This window comes from Salmo trutta, chromosome 36, assembly GCF_901001165.1.
Source record: "Salmo trutta chromosome 36, fSalTru1.1, whole genome shotgun sequence".
In the NCBI taxonomy this organism is placed as follows: Eukaryota; Metazoa; Chordata; class Actinopteri; order Salmoniformes; family Salmonidae; genus Salmo; species Salmo trutta.
Genome location: NC_042992.1, coordinates 6,038,438 through 6,057,787, shown reverse-complemented (window position 1 = coordinate 6,057,787; position 19,350 = coordinate 6,038,438). Strand labels below are relative to the sequence as shown.

The window sequence follows — 19,350 nt, the reverse complement described above, 5'->3', positions numbered from 1 at the left end:
CTGTAAACAAATGAACAACAGACTTTCAGCATGATGATAGAGGACACTCAACATGTACCGCACTGACACAAATGACTGCTGATTGGTTGAAAGAAACGAATAAGAAGATTGTGTGGGCGGTACTGTTAGATTTCAGTGCAGTCTTTGATATTATTGACAATAACCTGTTGTTGAGAAAACATACAGTACTGTGCAAAAGTTTTAGGCAGGTGTGAGAAAATGCTGTAGAGTAAGAATGCTTTCAAAAATAGACATGTTAATAGATTATATTTATCAATTAACTAAATGCAAAGTGAGGGAACAGAAGAAAAATATAAATCATTTCCATAATTGGTGTGACCACCCTTTGCCCTCAAAACAGCATCAATTCTTGTAGGTACACTTGCACAATGTCAGGGATTTTGTAGGCATGTAGTCAGGTGTATGATTAAACAATTATACCAAACAGGTGCTAGTGATCATCAATTCAATATGTAGGTTGAAACACAATCATTAACTGAAACAGAAACAGCTGTGTAGGAGGAATACAACTGGTTGAGGAATAGCCAAACTCAGCTAACAAGGTGAGGTTGCTGAAGACAGTTTACTGTCTAAAGTCAAGACTGAGCACAGCAACAAGACACAAGGTAGTTAGTTATACTGCATCAGCAAGGTCTCTCCCAGGCAGAAATATCAAGGCAGACAGGGGTTTCCAGATGTGCTGCCCAAGCTCTTTTGAAGAAGCACAAAGAAAGGGGCAACGTTGAGGACCGTAGACGCAGTGGTCGGCCAAAGATACTTACTGCAGCAGATGAAAGACATATCATGCTTACTTCCCTTCGCAATCGGAAGATGTCCAGCAGTGCCATCAGATCAGAATTGGCAGAAAACAGCGGGACCCTGGTACACACATCTACTGTCCGGAGAAATCTGGTCAGAAGTGGCCTTCATGGAAGACTTGCAGCCAAAAAGCCATACCTCCAACGTGGAAACAAGGCCAAGCGACTCAACTATGCACAAAAACACAGGAACTGGGGTGCAGGCAAATTGTGCAGGAATCCTACCCTCCTCCTCCTCCATATAAGAACCTTTTTAAAATGTGTCTATATCTTTTCAATCTTTCTCTATCTCTCTATGAAATTTTGCTCTAGAGATTTCATTCCTACAGTACCACAACACAGCAGCCTTGAACTTCATAGCTATGGGGCCTGGTGTTTGACCAGCCCCCAGCCACACACACACACACACAGAGCACAGGCCTATCCATAGGCATCAACCCTGTCTTTCTCTAGAAACAACCCTGTCCTCCAACAACCACTTTGGGGCCAAGATCCATCACCTTTATATAGCTGGCCTACTTTGACCACTAGACCAAGGGTTCATCCCAAATGGCATCCTATTCCTTATGTAGTGCATATAGGTGCTATGGACCCTAGTCAAAAGTAGTGCACCATGTAAGGAATAGGGTGATATTTGGGACGTAACCTGGCCCATATTCACAAAGTGTCTCTGAGTATGAGTAGAATCAGTTCCCTTCTATCCATGTCATTCAATTTATTGTGATCTAGAAGGCTTTGTCCTTATGGGTTATTGTGTGTAGATGGGTGAGGGAAACAAATCAATTTAATCCAATTAAAATTCAGGCTGTAGCATAAATAAAATACTTTCTGAAGGCACTGCAGGACCAGCAAGTACGAAACACAGACATTACTTTGTGAGTGTATACTGTAGAGAGATGACTTTGAATTTATATACTGTAGGGAGATGACTTTGTGTGTATATACCGTAGGGAGATTACTTTGTGAGTATATACTGTAGAGAGATTACTTTGCATTTATATACTGTAGAGAGATTACTTTGTGTGTATATACTGTAGGGAGATTACTTTGTGTATACTGTAGAGAAATTACTTTGCATGTAGACTGTAGAGAGATAACGATGTGTGTGTATACTGAAGAGAGATTACTCAGTGTCTTCATTGCCTGCAAGTTACTCACCTAATAAAAAGGTGACGATAGTTTAAAGAGATTTTCTCATCGCGTTGAGACAGCAGACAGCGTTAAAAATGTAATCTATGGTGTTTATTGATGAATGATGATTGATTGATGATATTTGATGATTGATGGATATTGCTTGGCAAGGTGCTGTTTTTGCCTGTTCTATAACTCACAGACACAAAGTGAAAATAGGCTGAAGGCAACACATCATCAAGACAACTATGACAGCGCTGCTGTCTGTCTGTCGAAAAACTTTGGGTGGAAGTTATGCTGTGTTTAGTGTAGCGTTTGATAACTTTTTAAAAGGGACAGTAGAATGGACTTTGCCCCCCCCCCAGTCCCTGATTTAAGGTCAGTTTTGTGATTTTGTCCCTACGAGGATTAGGTTGGGATTTGCGGATGTAAGTTCAACCTAGATCAGGTTTTATCTGGAGTAAAGGCATGGGGAAAATAAGCTGAACAGATATGACTTTGAACATCTTCATCATCATCCTCTTCCTCAGTGAGATATCAGGCTGTGAATATGTGAGGAATTAAAGAAAGCATCCTATTACCAACCCCAGTGGCGGATTTCCCATTAGGCTTCACATCATCAAGGGGCCTAGTGAGTTGAGCATGATAAAAAAAATTAAATGCTAATAACGATGAAGATATAATAATCCATTCACAAAGACACGGCGGTTGGACACCCCAAAAAAATCTCAAATTTGGACTCATCAGACCAGAGGATAGATTTCCACCGGTCTAATGTCCATTGCTCGTGTTTCTTCGCCTTATCAAGTCTCCGCTTATTGGTGTCTTTTAGTAGTGGTTTCTTTGCAGCAATTCGACCATGAAAGCCTGATACACGCTGTCTCCTCTGAACAGTTGATGTTAAGATGGGTCTGTTACTTGAACTCTGTGAAGCATTTATTTGGGCTGCAATCTGAGATGCAGTTAACTCTAATGAACTTATCCTCTGCAGGAGAAGTAACTTTGGGGCTTCCTTTCCTGTGGTGGTCCACATGAGAGCCAGTTTCAACATAGCGCTTGATGGTTTTTCCGACTGCACTTGAAGAAACTTCCAAAGTTCTTGACATTTTCCGGATTGACTGACCTTCATGTCTTAAAGCAATGATGGACTGCCGTTTCTCTTCGCTTATTTGACCTGTTCTTGCCATAATATGGACTTGGTCTTTTACCAAATAGGACTATCTTCTGTATACCACCCCTACCTTGTCACAACACAACCGATTGGCTCAAACACATTAAGAAGTAAAGAAATTCCACAAATTAACTTTTAAAAAAGCACACCTGTTAATTGAAATGTATTCCAGGTGATTACCTCATGAAGCTGGTTGAGAGAATGCCAAGAGTGTGCAAAGCTGTCATCAAGGCAAAGGGTGGCTACTTTGAAGAATCTCAAATATAAAATATATACTGCTCAAAAAAATAAAGGGAACACTTAAACAAGACAATGTAACTCAAAGTCAATCACACTTCTGTGAAATCAAACTGTCCACTTAGGAAGCAACACTGATTGACAATACATTTCACATGCTGTTGTGCAAATGGAATAGACAACAGGTGGAAATTATAGGCAATTAGCAAGACACCCCCAATAAAGGAGTGGTTCTGCAGGTGGTAACCACAGACCACTTCTCAGTTCCTATGCTTCCTGGCTGATGTTTTGGTCACTTTTGAATGCTGGCGGTGCTTTCACTCTAGTGGTAGCATGAGACGGAGTCTACAACCCACACAAGCGGCTCAGGTAGTGCAGCTCATCCAGGATGGCACATCAATGCGAGCTGTGGCAAGAAGGTTTGCTGTGTCTGTCAGCGTAGTGTCCAGAGCATGGAGGCGCTACCAGGAGACAGGCCAGTAGATCAGGAGACGTGGAGGAGGCCGTAGGAGGGCAACAACCCAGCAGCAGGACCGCTACCTCCGCCTTTGTGCAAGGAGGAGCAGGAGGAGCACTGCCAGAGCCCTGCAAAATGACCTCCAGCAGGCCACAAATGTGCATGTGTCTGCTCAAACGGTCAGAAACAGACTCCATGAGGGTGGTATGAGGGCCCGACGTCCACAGGTGGGGCTTGTGCTTACAGCCCAACACCGTGCAGGACATTTGGCATTTGCCAGAGAACACCAATATTGGCAAATTCGCCACTGGCGCCCTGTGCTCTTCACAGATGAAAGCAGGTTCACACTGAGCACACGTGACAGACGTGACAGTCTGGAGACGCCGTGGAGAACGTTCTGCTGCCTGCAACATCCTCCAGCATGACCGGTTTGGCGGTGGGTCAGTCATGTTGTGGGGTGGCATTTCTTTGGGGGGCCGCACAGCCCTCCATGTGCTCGCCAGAGGTAGCCTGACTGCCATTAGGTACCGAGATGAGATCCTCAGACCCCTTGTGAGACCATATGCTGGTGCGGTTGGCCCTGGGTTCCTCCTAATGCAAGACAATGCTAGACCTCATGTGGCTGGAGTGTGTCAGCAGTTCCTGCAAGAGGAAGGCATTGATGCTATGGACTGGCCCGCCCGTTCCCCAGACCTGAATCAAATTGAGCACATCTGGGACATCATGTCTCGCTCCGTCCACCAACGCCACGTTGCACCACAGACTGTCCAGGAGTTGGCGGATGCTTTAGTCCAGGTCTGGGAGGAGATCCCTCAAGAGACCATCCGCCACCTCATCAGGAGCATGCCCAGGCATTGTAGGGAGGTCATACAGGCACGTGGAGGCCACACACACTACTGAGCCTCATTTTGACTTGTTTTAAGGACATTACATCAAAGTTGGATCAGCCTGTAGTGTGGTTTTCCACTTTAATTTTGAGTGTGACTCCAAATCCAGACCTTCATGGGTTGATAAATTGGATTTCCATTGATTATTTTTGTGTGATTTTGTTGTCAGCACATTCAACTATGTAAAGAAAAAAGTATTTAATAAGATTATTTCATTCATTCAGATCTAGTATGTGTTATTTTGGTGTTCCCTTTATTTTTTTGAGCAGTGTATTTTGATATGTTTAACAATTTTGTTTACTGAATGATTCCTTGTGTGTTATTTCATAGTTTTGGTGTCTTCGCTATTATTCTACAATGTAGAAATTAATGAAAATAAAGAAAAACCCTTGAATGAGTAGGTGTGTCCAAACTTTTGACTGGTACTGTATATATTTCATATCAATATTAATATAATCCAAGTTTTTCTCATAATAGTAGAAACAATTGTCAATAATCACCCACCAACTGGTTAAAAATAATGGACTATTCCACCCTGACAGAGTTGGACTACTCCACCCTGACAAGAGTTGGGCTATTCCACCCTGACAGAGTTGGACAATTCCACACTGACAAGAGTTGGACTCTTCCACCCTGACAGAGTTGGGCTATTCCACCCTGACAGAGTTGGGCTATTCCACCCTGACAGAGTTGGGCTATTCCACCCTGACAGAGTTGGGCTATTCCACCCTGACAGAGTTGGGCTATTCCACACTGACAGAGTTGGACTATTCTACCCTGACAGAGTTGGACTATTCCACCCTGACAGAGTTGGACTATTCCACCCTGACAGAGTTGGACTATTCCACCCTGACAAGAGTTGGACTATTCCACCCTGACAAGAGTTGGACTATTCCACACTGACAAGAGTTGGGCTATTCCACCCTGACAAGAGTTGGACTATTCCACACTGACAAGAGTTGGGCTATTCCACCCTGACAAGAGTTGGGCTATTCCACCCTGACAAGAATTGGACTATTCCACACTGACAGAGTTGGGCTATTCCACACTGACAGAGTTGGTCTATTCCACACTGACAGAGTTTTGTGCATTGATTCGTGCGATATGACTGCAAACATGACTTTCATTGAAATGAAGCTGCAGCAATGCTTTCTCCGGTGAGATCAATTTCAGCCACTTGCGAATCGAAAGAAAGTTGCCGGGGGCTGGAATTAAATTTGGATGAAGGTACAAAAGTAACCTTGCCTGGCTTCCCAAACTCCTTGCTCTTACGCTACACCAAACCCACAGACTTTTTTTTTTCTTCTTCTCCGCAATGAGTCTGGATCTGAATACCTCCCTGATGATCGTCTGACTGGTCCCAAAAACCAATGGGTTGGACCAGAGCCAGAACGATGTCAGTCAGACTGAACGATGTCAGTCAGACTGAACGATGTCAGTCAGACTGAACGATGTCAGTCAGACTGAACGATGTCAGTCAGACTGAACGATGTCAGTCAGACTGAAGTATTTAGCAAACATTGAGCAGTGGAAGAATTCACTTTCAAGTCGTCAAACAAAAGGGTAACCTACTTTATGGAGTGATTTGTTTGACCATCAGATAAAAACATCATGACAGGTTGTGTTCGTGGCACGTTAAAAAGTCATTCATTTTTAACAGTTACACGACATGTCTCAGACTGGCCTCTGCCCTGGGCCTCCAAATCACTAAATCCGTCCCTGACCAACCCACAAAGCTCAAGAGTGACTTCGAAATTGGAAGTTTATCCACTAGGGGCAACAGTGAGCCCTACTACAATCAAGTAGGCTAGGGTTTTGCTAGAGCACTGTGGATGTGGGTGGTGGCTGATGGGTGTTATTCCACGATTCTGGATTAGAAGGTTGTGAGTTTGATCCCATTTAACCATATCCCAAACGTTAACCCTTACCGTAAACATTTGGAATGAGTACGTAAACTTTGTTTTAATTCTGTCCAAAACCTTACCCTACATCTCATGTAATCCCATCTCATGTAATCCCATCTCATGTAATCCCATGAGAGTGGATCAGAAGGATGTGTTTAATCCCAGTGGTGAATTTTTTTTTGAATGTTTTGTTTTTAAACTATCCCAAACGTTAATCCTTACCTTAACTATTCTGAATGAGTGACTAAATGTTTTAACCCTGTCCAAAACCTTAACTCTTCATGTCCTAAATTTGGTGGATGGGCATATTCCCATGACTCTGGATCAGGTTATGAGTTCTATCCCATTAGTGGAAAACTCATATTTAAAAATGTTTTAACCATATCCCAAACCTTAACCTTTACCTTAACCATTCAGAATGAGTGTCTAAACTTAAGGAGCGACTGTCTTTAAAAAGCAACGAATCCCTTTGAATTGTGGCTCCGATATGAGTCAAACAGTTATTCCAGTGTCAAAATTAACTACAAAGGATAATGTCGGTCATAAAGTCATTCTTGTTTAAAACAGTTTGGTGATCGCTCTCTATTCAATATATTACACAGTGAGACAGACCTGCTCAGCAGCTCAGACTGTTTACATAAGACAAGTCGCAAATCTTTTTACTTGAGAAATACTGTACCTTAGTTAGATGTAAAATTGCGCAACTAACACATTAATGTCAAAAATGACAAAATTAATTACAGATTTCTTAGATTCCTCCTGGGGATTTTGAGGAAGTGAAATAGGCTTTCGCATCTAGTGTCTCATGAGGGAAAAACATTATGGGGGACAAAATATCATTAACCAAGCACGGAATCGGTCTGGAAACACAAGACTGGAATCTTGTTTTTCCCTAATGGGCAACAGAAAAACACACGTACCAATCGGTGCGTTCAGCAGATCTTTTAACCAACCCTGTCCAAAAACCTTGTACCTTGACCTTAGAAATTTGACATTTGGAGCAACAGAACAACGCTGAGCAGGAGTCAACCCAAGGTGTCAGAAACACAACGAAATTTAACATTTGGAGGAACTTCAAAATGTGATGTTTGGAGAAATGTGGAGAAATGTCTAATTCTGCAGTGAGAAAGTGAAAGCTTGTTGGCCTGGCCACAGGTACACAATAACACATCCAGTCTCCTTCACACAGGTACACAATAACACATCCAGTCTCCTTCACACAGGTACACAATAACACATCCAGTCTCCTTCACACAGGTACACAATAACACATCCAGTCTCCTTCACACAGGTATACAATAACACATCCAGTCTCCTTCACACAGGGCCACAATAACACATCCAGTCTCCTTCACATAGGTACACAATAACACATCCAGTCTCCTTCACATAGGTACACAATAACACATCCAGTCTCCTTCACACAGGTACACAATAACACATCCAGTCTCCTTAACACAGGTACACAATAACACATCCAGTCTCCTTCACACAGGTACACAATAACACATCCAGTCTCCTTCACACAGGTACACAATAACACATCCAGTCTCCTTCACACAGGTACACAATAACACATCCAGTCTCCTTCACACAGGTACACAATAACTCCCACACAGACAGTTCCAGAAACCCCCCCCCCCCATCCATCCTCACCACCACCAGTATCCATGTGTGAAAACATGGTGCCACTACCAGCTGGCAACTAGGGGATGAGAAGACATTAGACAACGCTCCAACCCACAGCGATGAGTTACCTTACAGCCAGAACTCACAGGGAAAGAAAGACACAACTGTAGCTTGTATCAAAAGCAGTCATTTTAATACGATTTGTTACAAAAAAAATGCAATAAAATACATCAGACACTGCAATTCATATTCTGTCAGCACAGTTGACATCTCTACAGAAACTGTTTAATCTATGCAATTCATCCCACATAAAATGTCCAAATTAAATAAAAAGCACCTGGCAACCTGGCTTCTACAAAACATGAGTGATTGTTTGATGAGCCTCCTCCCTCCTTTCCATCTTCCAGTTGTTACATGGAGACACAGAGGACAGCTGCGTATCAACTGACAGCCTATTCCCTATACATTCGGCCTGTGGGGCCCTGGTCAAAAGTAGTGCACTATAAAGGGACTAGGGAAGTCATTTGGGACGCTGATTAAGCCTCACCGTGGGGACAGATTGATAAAAAAATAAAAAAAAGGTCTGTGTTTAATACAGTAATGCACGGTTACTGTACTGACATTGTCAGCACACACACACACACACACACACACCCTACTCCAGGGAATTGACAGAAGGCCATTAGTAGTAATTGGTAGAACTGACTGACAGAAGTAATAGAAAAAGCAGGAGAGACGGGGATGGAGTCCGGGGGGAGAGCAGGAGAGACGGGGATGGAGTCCGGGGGGAGAGCAGGAGAGACGGGGATGGAGTCCGGGGGGAGAGCAGGAGAGACGGGGATGGAGTCCGGGGGGAGAGCAGGAGAGACGGGGATGGAGTCCGGGGGGAGAGCAGGAGAGACGGGGATGGAGTCCGGGGGGAGAGCAGGAGAGATGGGATGGAGTCAGGGGGGAGAGCAGGAGAGATGGGATGGAGTCAGGGGGGAGAGCAGGAGAGATGGGATGGAGTCAGGGGGGAGAGCAGGAGAGATGGGATGGAGTCAGGGGGGAGAGAAGGAGAGATGGGATGGAGTCAGGGGGGAGAGCAGGAGAGATGGGATGGAGTCAGGGGGGAGAGCAGGAGAGATGGGATGGAGTCAGGGGGGAGAGCAGGAGAGATGGGATGGAGTCAGGGGGGAGAGCAGGAGAGATGGGATGGAGTCAGGGGGGAGAGCAGGAGAGATGGGATGGAGTCAGGGGAGAGCAGGAGAGATGGGATGGAGTCAGGGGAGAGCAGGAGAGATGGGATGGAGTCAGGGGGGAGAGCAGGAGAGATGGGATGGAGGTAGGGAGGGAGTACGAGAGACAGGAGGTAGAGAGGAAGTCAGCGGTGGAGCCGGAGAGGGAGAGAGCAAATGCTGGTAATCTATCTCCCTCACACACACTTCCCCTCACAGCCAGATCTCACAGCATTATCAGACTTGGACGTTGAGCAAGCCAACATTTGTTGCGAAAGCTTTGCACATTTGAGCGGAAAGAACATGCAAATGCATTTCACATTAGCATTTCATATCTTTAGGCCAACATAGGCTGGGTTATGCCAGGGATTGTCTGTTGTACGTGTGCGTGTGAGTGATATTCAGTGTGTGAACGACGTGGCGAGCAGCAGAGGACTCGAGCAGAACAGAAAACAGATTCACTCTTAGGGCGTCTTGATTTCACAAGCACATAGCATCATTTACCATGATATTAAACCATAAAGACAAAGAAACAGACATGGACACAGGCTGTATCTGTTAAATAGTATAATGAACAATCTGTCTATGAGGGGGTGAATAAATACAGCTTGCCTTGCAGAAAGTAAAAATGTGTTCAACCCTTCAAAGAAAATTTAAGACAACCAATTAAAGGGAAATTTAAACCAATTTCACAGCTGGTTACAGCCTGGGTGGTCATTTTCATAGTACATTTTTCCATAACAATGAAGTTGCACTTACTACAAACTGTAAAGCGTCTTGGAAACTGTTCACATTAGAAACCAATACAAAAGTGATTAGTATCAAAAGTACCTAGCAGTGAATAAGCAGTACAGTATCAAAACGCCACAGTCAAACATACAGACATCACAAGCATAGCTTCACAGTGTCATAGCTTCACAGTTAGTGTCATAGCTTCACAGTTAGTGTCATAGCTTCACAGTTAGTGTCATAGCTTCACAGTTAGTGTCATAGCTTCACAGTTAGTGTCATAGCTTCACAGTGTCATAGCTTCACAGTTAGTGTCATAGCTTCACAGTTAGTGTCATAGCTTCACAGTTAGTGTCATAGCTTCACAGTTAGTGTCATAGCTTCACAGTTAGTGTCATAGCTTCACAGTTAGTGTCATAGCTTCACAGTTAGTGTCATAGCTTCACAGTGTCATAGCTTCACAGTGTCATAGCTTCACAGTTAGTGTCATAGCTTCAGTGTCATAGCTTCACAGTTAGTGTCATAGCTTCACAGTTAGTGTCATAGCTTCAGTGTCATAGCTTCACAGTGTCATAGCTTCAGGGTCATAGCTTCACATTCCAGAATCTTCTCCCCTTATCCAGATTCTAATACAGAGCCTCATAGAATCACCCCTCTTATTTTTCTAGCAGGGCCTAGGCTCCCCTCCGTAGCCTACATCTGCTCTCTGGTCCTTTTGGCAGCCTGCCCTCCTTCCGGACTGCTCTACCCCAGTATTGGTGCCTTCCACTGGGTCAGTCCTTCACTGCGGAGCCTGACGGAGATCCAGTGCTCTGTCATGTAGAACCCTGCTGCTCCTGCACCACCTCACTGCAGAGGGGAACACAGAGAACACAGCCAAACAAACAATGTTAGCGTTCATTCTTACGAGAACCAATCTACATTGATATATATATATAGTCTTCCCTGTGGCTCAGTTGGTAGAGCATGGTGTGTGCAACGCCAGGGTTGTGGGTTCGATTCCCACGGGGGGCCAGTACAAAAATAAATACATTTAAAATAAAAAAATGTGCATGAAATGAAATGTATGCATTCACTACTTTAAGTCACTCTGGATAAGAGCGTCTGCTAAATGACTAAAATGTAAATGAAAATATTCAACATGCCTCGAGGAAGGAGAACAAGAACCAATCTACACTGATATATTCAACATTCCACTCAAGTATTAGACTTTTAGCTGACCAGGATCTTTATTGGCAGTATGAATGAGCATTGGATCAAGGCTGGAAGGAAAGTCTTTATCTCTCCGAGAGGATGGTTGGTCATTCCTCCCCTCTACAACAGCCATCTATCTGGCTATACGAGGAAGGACTGAAGAACAGCTCGTTTATAATCACCACCCACCGTTAAGAAAAACTAACTAGAAATTTTTACAGCTAGTAGTCCATTCCTGCAGGCTCTATTTCCTGTCACAACCCCCCAGGGCTCCATGGTTACTGTCCTGTCACAACCCCCCAGGGCTCCATGGTTACTGTCCTGTCACAACCCCCCAGGACGACATGGTTACTGTCCTGTCACAACCCCCCAGGGCTCCATGGTTACTGTCCTGTCACAACCCCCCAGGACGACATGGTTACTGTCCTGTCACAACCCCACAACTCTAGAATCTGTACATTCCCATTAGTCATGTTCCCTAGGTAGACACACCTGTCTATATAAGATCCCACAGTTGACAGTGCATGTCAGAGCAAAAACCAAGCCATGAGGTCGAAGGAATTGTCCGTAGAGCTCTGAGACAGGATTGTGTTGAGGCACAGATCTGGGGAAGGGTACCTAAACATTTCTGCAGCATCGAAGGTCCCCAAGAACCACTGTGGCCTCTTATCATTATTAAAATGGAAGAAGTTTGGAACCATCAAGACTCTTCCTAGAGCTGGCCGCCTGGCAAAAATGACCAATCGGGGGAGAAGGGCCTTGGTCAGGGAGGTGACCAAGAACCCGATGGTCACTTTGAGCAAAGTACAGAGAGATCCTTGATGAAAACTTGCTCCAGAGCGCTCAGGACCTCAGACTGGGGCAAAGGTTCACCTTCCAACAGGACAACGACCCTAAGCATACAGCCAAAACAACACAGGAGTGGCTTCGGGACAAGTCTCTGAATGTCCTTGAGTGGCCCAGCCAGAGCCCGGACTTGAACCCGATCTAACATGAAAATAGCTGTGCAGCGACGCTCCCCATCCATCCTGACAGAGCTTGAGAGGATCTGCAGAGAAGAATGAGAGAAACTCACCAAATACAGGTGTGCCAAGCTTGTAGCGTCCTACCCAACAAGACTTGAGAGTGCAAAGGTGCTTCAACAAAGTACTGAGTAAAGGGTCTGAATAATTTTTTTTTATGCATTAGCAAAAATGTCTAAAAAACTGTTTTTGCTTTGTCATTACGGGGTATTGTTTGTAGATTGAGGGAACAAAACAATTTAATCAATTTTAGAATAAGGCTGTAACATACCAAAATTTGGAAAAAATCAAGGGGTCTGAATATTTTCCAAATGCACTGTAGGAGCGTCGTTATATCTCAGAGCTGTTTCCCCAAAACCATTTTTATAAAAAATGTTGCACTTGAAAACGCTTGTAATCTAACGCCTGCCTCAGATCACTCATAGATCTAAGTACGTCGTTAGATGCTTTTTTCCCACGTTTCTTTATTTCTTAAAAGTCTAAGTCGTTGGGGGGGGGGGGGGTTCTAAGCTGACATTTGGAATTGTTTTAAAATGGGTATTATGACTCATAAGTATGACCATAAAACATAGCAGTCAAACAGGGAAATGGTTCCAATCGTTTTTCCACCATTTCATTTTTCCACCATAGGGGATTTTAGAAACACTTAAAATAAGGGCTGTGTTTGGTGTAGGCTTACCCTGGCGTGACGTTTTGATAACCGTGTAAAAACTATCTCAGACAAGGTGACCTAGGCCTATTTCAATCATATTGAAATACATTTTATGTTCAATCAATTGGAGTTCTATTTTGCTACTTGTAGGCTACCGTTTGAAATTTGACTCAATATATTTAATGATGTGTAACGTGTGCAATGATGTGCCAAATCTGAGATTAGTGCATTATTAAGCATTAGAATAAGCCGACCTCAATATTTGTAGCCGTAGGTGGTAATACCTCTCTAGGAGCTGATTGTGAAATAATTCTAATGTTAAGGAAAGATTTGAATGGAGAAAGCTGATCTGAGAACAGTGCTCCCTTTCTTTCCATCCTATCAGTATCGACACATGCTCCAACGATGTAATTAGCGACCGTTCTCTCTGCAAGGTGTTTTGGGAAACGAATGTTACATCTTCAGCCGTTGCAGGAAAGATGTATCGTTAAAAAACACTTGTTTTAAATTAAAATGTAAAGTTTTAAATAAGCCTAAATTCCATCGATATCGAGAAACCGGGCACTGGCAAACTAGGTTGCCAAAACCACTTAGCGAAACAAATGCCTACCTGAGGTACTTATGGTATCATCTCTCCAGTAAGCCGACCTCTGACTGGTTCTCTCTCCAGTAAGCCACCCTCTGATTGGTCCTTGACTGACTAATAGTTGGACCTGAGGGAAGAGACACACTAAATCCATAACCAATAGGAAAACACTAGTGGACAGTTCAGTTAAAAATCATGCAAAAAAAAAAAAAATGGACAGAGTAGTTGTAGTCATAATCATGCAACTCAAGCTTTTGTCCATTAGGTTCTACAAAATATGTAAAACTTGTTACAGTATATGCAACGTTTACACAAATATTGCAAAGAAAAAGTAGCAGCAGCTCAACTGGTTCAGAAGATATTGATAAAGATTCAGCTTTGTAGATTTTTATTTTAGCAAGAGTTATTATTAATACTATTCTAGGATATTTTGTTAGTACACAGACAGTTTATTTTAGTAAATCTACAACTACAATAATATTGGAAGTTACTTTTTCTTTACTTTAGATTTTTTGTTGTTGTTGTTGTTGACATGACTAGAATTCATCTTTTACTAAATTGCACGCATTTACCAGCAGCTTAATTCAATGTATAAACACACTATCAAATGACACATTTAGGGTTAAGGTTACCTTTATAGTGGAGCGATTACGGTTAAAACCATCCTCTCCTTTGCACTGCCATTACTCTCTTTACTAAAGTAGCCACCGCGTCGGCCGCGACACATGACACGAGCATCGAGGTCAAACCCTGAAACCTAAGACTTAAAATGGTTGGAGTCCAGTTCATTTACTAACAAGAGTCCAGCAATGCATTTCTCATTACCGTCTACGACCACAGGTAAGATGGATTGAAAAAGTCTTTATACATACCCAGGCACTCAATGCTTTAGAGCTTTAAAACACATTAGGAAGCTATCCAGGTTATTTTAGAGGTCTTACCTCTGGCTCCTTTTTAAAAGTATAGAAAGAGAGAGAAAGAATAAGTTGTGCTGCTTTTTAAATAAATCAATCAAGACATCATTTAGTATATGTTAAGGGCTTCAGACTACAATACAAATCATTTAAATTTAAAAAAAAAGTGTTTTTGAAGAGAAATACAAATAAAAACACCTCTAACTACTAGGCTGTTAAATGTTATTTAAAAATATTCAAGAAATAAATCAAGTTCCGGAAGTTTCATAGAAAAACAAACTAAATCTTTATTGACAAACTGCTACAAAACATCTTCTGGGCAGATGTAGTAGTACCTATTTAGACAAGCCTTACACAGAGCATAATGCATTTTAATGGAGAGGGTACATATACCAGTGGCAGAATAGTGGATACGTACAGTTTGGACGTTTTTAAAGTATGTACAAAGAGACCAGATTAATAAACTGCAGGATCCCTTCTCTGTATAAAGAGAAAACCCATGTGGAGATTTTTGTCCCATTCCTTCATTGCGTCATTTTTACATGCAGTTTATAGACTCAGATCAACCAATAAGATCCTGCAGTGACACATGTTTTCTTTTTATCATGAGGCCGATCTAAGGCCATATTCTACTTCGAAGAAGTAGAATAACACAGAGCCATAATAAAATTAACTTAAAATTGTTGAACAACTTTAATAAAACAAATGAAGTATGTGAGGACAGTCCATCTCTACAGTGGTTATTAGGCCTATATTTCAAAACTCTAATGTACAATGACAAAATATCATTATATAATCCCTGCTGCCTAAATCTAAATTGACAACTTTTAATTAAAAGACTATTTAAAACAAATGGGAATTATAAATCAAGAATGAATAGATCGCTGCTGCAAATTCCATTAACATTTGTTTGTTTTTACTGTTTCCTTTGACTTGATTTGACGTTTTTTTTGTTTGGTCTATATTACATAACTGAAACAGCGTTGATGTTTCTTTTACTTTGCTTTTCTTATTAAAACAGAATTTTGAAATGTAGCCTAAATGGGAATCTGCAACTGTCCCTTAACAAAGTATTTTTTTTTTTACAAAATAATTAAAAATGGTTTTCTTAAGATGCTAACAAGTAGATAAGCAGTCTCCAATTCCACTGGAAATTAGCTTAAATCCAAAATGTAAAAAAAAAAAAAAAAAAAAGTTTACGGTCAACAATGCAAAAAAAAAAGCCAAGGGAGAGATTGGGTCAGAGATAAAAACAGGTGAACTAAAACTTCAAACCAAACTAAAACACAGTTATCTTCTCCAACCCATCTAAAAAAAAACGCTTTAGGGTTGCTCTGAATGAAATATCAAACCAGCTTCAATCAGTCAAGATCCTCATTTTCTGTTTGTAAAAGTCCATCGTAGTAGAAAATACCAAAACAAAAAACAAAACGGACAATTACTTTTTTCGAGGGTTGCTTAGAGCAAGAGCTGCCGTGGTAGACAGGTTGGTTGGTTGTCAGGGCAACTCGTTAGCGTTGGTCGCTAGGCGTTGTCATGGTGAGTTCAGTATTGTCTATAGGGGTGTTCTCGGTAAGGGCCCTTAGCCGCTCTGGAAGGTGGGGCCTTTCCCGCCGGTGCCGCTCTCTGGGCTCCGTTCCAGTCGTCCTGGGCTAGAGGGGTGAACCACACACAGACAGAACAGACAGAGACAAAAACAGAAATGTCAGTACAAAACGAGCTTGGCTGTCACATAGACATCTCCAACTAAAACACAATTTCCTTCCGTTTCCCAAGCGCACTTCAACAAGGATGTATTGAACATGTGTTGTCGGCATTATGCATGAAATTTACCGACTACAGAACCAAACCAAATGTTGGCACATGCTGAGAGCAATAATCAAGACAGAAAACAGATTTCCCTCTCCATAAAGGGTGAGAGGTTTGGCTTGAGAGTGAAGTAGTGACGTCTTACCGTAGGGTTCATATGCCTCCTGTACCTCTCCATGTCCGTAGTCGTAGTACTCTGGCTCTCTAAGAGAAGAACAGAGGAGAAAGAACATTTCAAATAGCAGCACACCAAGCTAGCAGGCTAAACAAGCTAACCAGGTAGGTTGCTAACTAGCTCATCAAGCTAACTAGGTAGGTCGCTAACTAGCTTATCAAGCTAACCAGAAACGCAAGCTAGCCAGCAAACCAGCTGTCATCTTTGAGTACATTTCATTCATAAAATCACTTCATATGTAAATAGAATAGCTTTAATAACTGATGTTAGCCATGCGATAACCTAGTCACAGTTAGCTGAAGACAGCAGCCTATATCTTTCTCCGATTAAATAACACGTAGACTCAAAATAATCCAACCACGGGTAGGGAAGTTAATCCGTATGAACTCAAAAATATAGCCTATTTCAGTCCCTACAGTCCCCATAACTCAATAATCCAGTTTGAAAGTAGGGTAAGTGTAACCGTGAAGAGCAAGGACGTGAGAGAGCCAGAGCATGCACTAGTGTGTGTGTTGTTTGTTGCCAATAGACGGAGAGATTGGTGACTCACGCCTGTGGTTGACTGTAGTAATTGTCGTATGACTCGTACGCTGGCTCTGTGTAGCCCTCATCATAGGCCTAGTGAGAAGGGGAGAGCGAGAGAGAGGTAGAGAGAAAGAGACAGAAAGAGACAGAAAGAGAGACAGAAAGAGTGAGGGGGGGTCAGAAAGAGTAGCAGAGAGACAGAGAGACAGAGTAAAAATAAACATAAGAAAAGCCTTTATGTGATCCTTGACCTGTGAACTGATGATGATGCAAGATGGCGCGGACAGATGGGGCAGCTCTGCTTCTAGCTCCTAAGCAACTTTGCAGTATTTAGTTTTTTTGTGTGTTATTTCTTACATTATTAGCTCAGAAAGTTTTTTATGTTATTACATACAGCCAGAAATAACTTTTGGATATCAGAGCGGCGGTAACTCACCAGCATTACGACCAGGAATATGACTTTCCCGAATTTGTTCGTACCCCCCAGGGCAATTGAACTGATTCCAGAGGCTGATCCAAAACATAGCCAGTGGAGGTATTCGGAGTGGACTTCTAGTCCGACGCAGGAGGCGCGCACACCATCCATCGCTCTCAAGTATATTACTCACTAATGTTCAGTCTCTGGATAATAAAGTAGACGAGCGCAGGGTGCGAATCTCCTTCCAGAGAGACATCAGGGATTGTCACACAGAAACATGGTTCTCGCGGGATATACTGTCTTCGTCCATACAGCCAGCTGGGTTCTCAGTATATCGCGCAGACAGAAATAAAATAAAGAACTCGCCAGGAAGAAGAAAGGCGGGGGTGTATGTTTCATGATTAACCACTCATGGTGTGATTGTGATAACATACAGAAACTCAAGTCCTTTTGTTCACCCGACATAGAATACCTCAGACAAATGCCGACCGTATTACCTCCCAAGAGAATTCTCTTCGGTTATAGTCACAGCCGTGTATATTCCCCCTCAAGCCGATGCCACGAGGGCCCTGAAAGAACTTCACTGGACTTTATGCAAACTGGAAACCGCATTTATTGTCGTTGGGGATTTTAACAAAGCAAATTTGAGTAAAACGCTACCGAAGTTTTATCAAGACATTGACTGTAGCACTAGCGTTGCTAAACACTTGACCACTGCTACCCCAACTTCGGGGATGCATACAAGGACCTCCCCCACCCTCTCTTCAGCAAATCTGATCACGACTTCATTTTGCTCCTCGCTTCCAGTAGGCAGAAACTCAAAACAGGAAGTACCCGTGCTAAGGACTATTCAATGCTGGTCTGACCAATCGGAATCCACGCTTCAAGATTGTTTTGAGCAAGCGGACTGGGATATGTTCCGGTCTAGCCTCAGAAAATAACAGGCGACTACACAGATACGGTGATGGAGTTTAATCAGGAATTGTATAGGAGATGTTATACCCACTGTGACTATCAAAACCTACCCTAACCAGAAACCGTGGATAGATGGCAGCATTTGCGCAAAACTGAAAGCTCGAACCACCACATTTAACCATAGCAAGGTGACTGGGAATATGGCAGAAAACAAACAGTGTAGTTATTCCCTCTGTAAGGCAATCCAACAGGCAAAACGTCAGTATATAGACAAAGTGGACTCGCAATTCAACGGCTCAAACACAAAACGTATGTGGAAGGGTTTACAGACAATCACGGACTACAAAAAGAAAACCAGCCACGTCGCAGACACCAACTTCTTGCTTCCGGACAAGCTAAACACCTTCTTTGCTCGCTTTGAGGATAACACAGTGCCACCGACGCAGCCCGCTTCCAATGACAGTGGGCTCTCCTTCTCCGTGGCCAACGTGAGTAAGACATTTAAGCGTGTTAACCCTTGCAAGGCTGCTGGCCCAGACGACATCCCTAGCCACATCCTCAGAATATGCGCAGACCAGCTGTCTGGTGTGTTTACGGACATATTCAATCGCTCCCTAGCCCAGTCTGCTGTCCCCACATGCTTCAAGATGGCCACCATCGTTCTTGTACCCATGAAAGCAAAGTAACTGAACTAAATGAATATCACCCCATAGCACTCACTTCTGTCATCATGAAGTGCTTTGAGAGGCTAGTTAAGGATCATATCACCTCTACCTTACCTGAAACCCTAGACCCACTTCAAGTTGCTTACCGCCCCAATAGATCCAGACGATGCAATCGCACTGCCCTGTCCCATCTGGACAAGAGGAATACCTATGTAAAAATGCTGTTCATTGACCATAGCTCAGCATTCAACACCGTAGCACCCTCCAAGCTAACCATTAAGCTCAGGGCCCTGGG

The 19,350-nt window shown here is 42.9% G+C and overlaps 1 protein-coding gene and 1 long non-coding RNA gene across 3 annotated transcripts in view; both read right to left on the bottom strand.

Annotated features, from left to right (window-relative positions):
* Window positions 1–10,003: 10,003 nt before the first annotated feature.
* On the bottom strand, window positions 10,004–14,016 carry LOC115176314 (uncharacterized). Its single transcript, XR_003872214.1, has 2 exons — window positions 13,659–14,016; window positions 10,004–11,029 (listed from the first exon to the last, which is right to left on the bottom strand). It is a non-coding gene; the product is annotated as an uncharacterized LOC115176314 (long non-coding RNA).
* A 794-nt stretch (window positions 14,017–14,810) lies between these two features.
* Window positions 14,811–19,350, bottom strand: part of LOC115176313 (KH domain-containing, RNA-binding, signal transduction-associated protein 1) — a 24,302-nt gene continuing 19,762 nt past the window's right edge. Inside the window, exons 7-9 of one of the 2 annotated variants that reach the window (XM_029736256.1) lie at window positions 17,083–17,150; window positions 16,503–16,561; window positions 14,811–16,200 (exon numbers count right to left, since the gene is read on the bottom strand). In XM_029736256.1, coding sequence (XP_029592116.1) covers window positions 16,094–16,200; window positions 16,503–16,561; window positions 17,083–17,150 — 234 coding nt within the window. In that variant the 3' untranslated portion in view covers window positions 14,811–16,093. The remainder of the gene's footprint in view (window positions 16,201–16,502; window positions 16,562–17,082; window positions 17,151–19,350) is intronic. The other variant, XM_029736257.1, reaches the window with a different exon arrangement.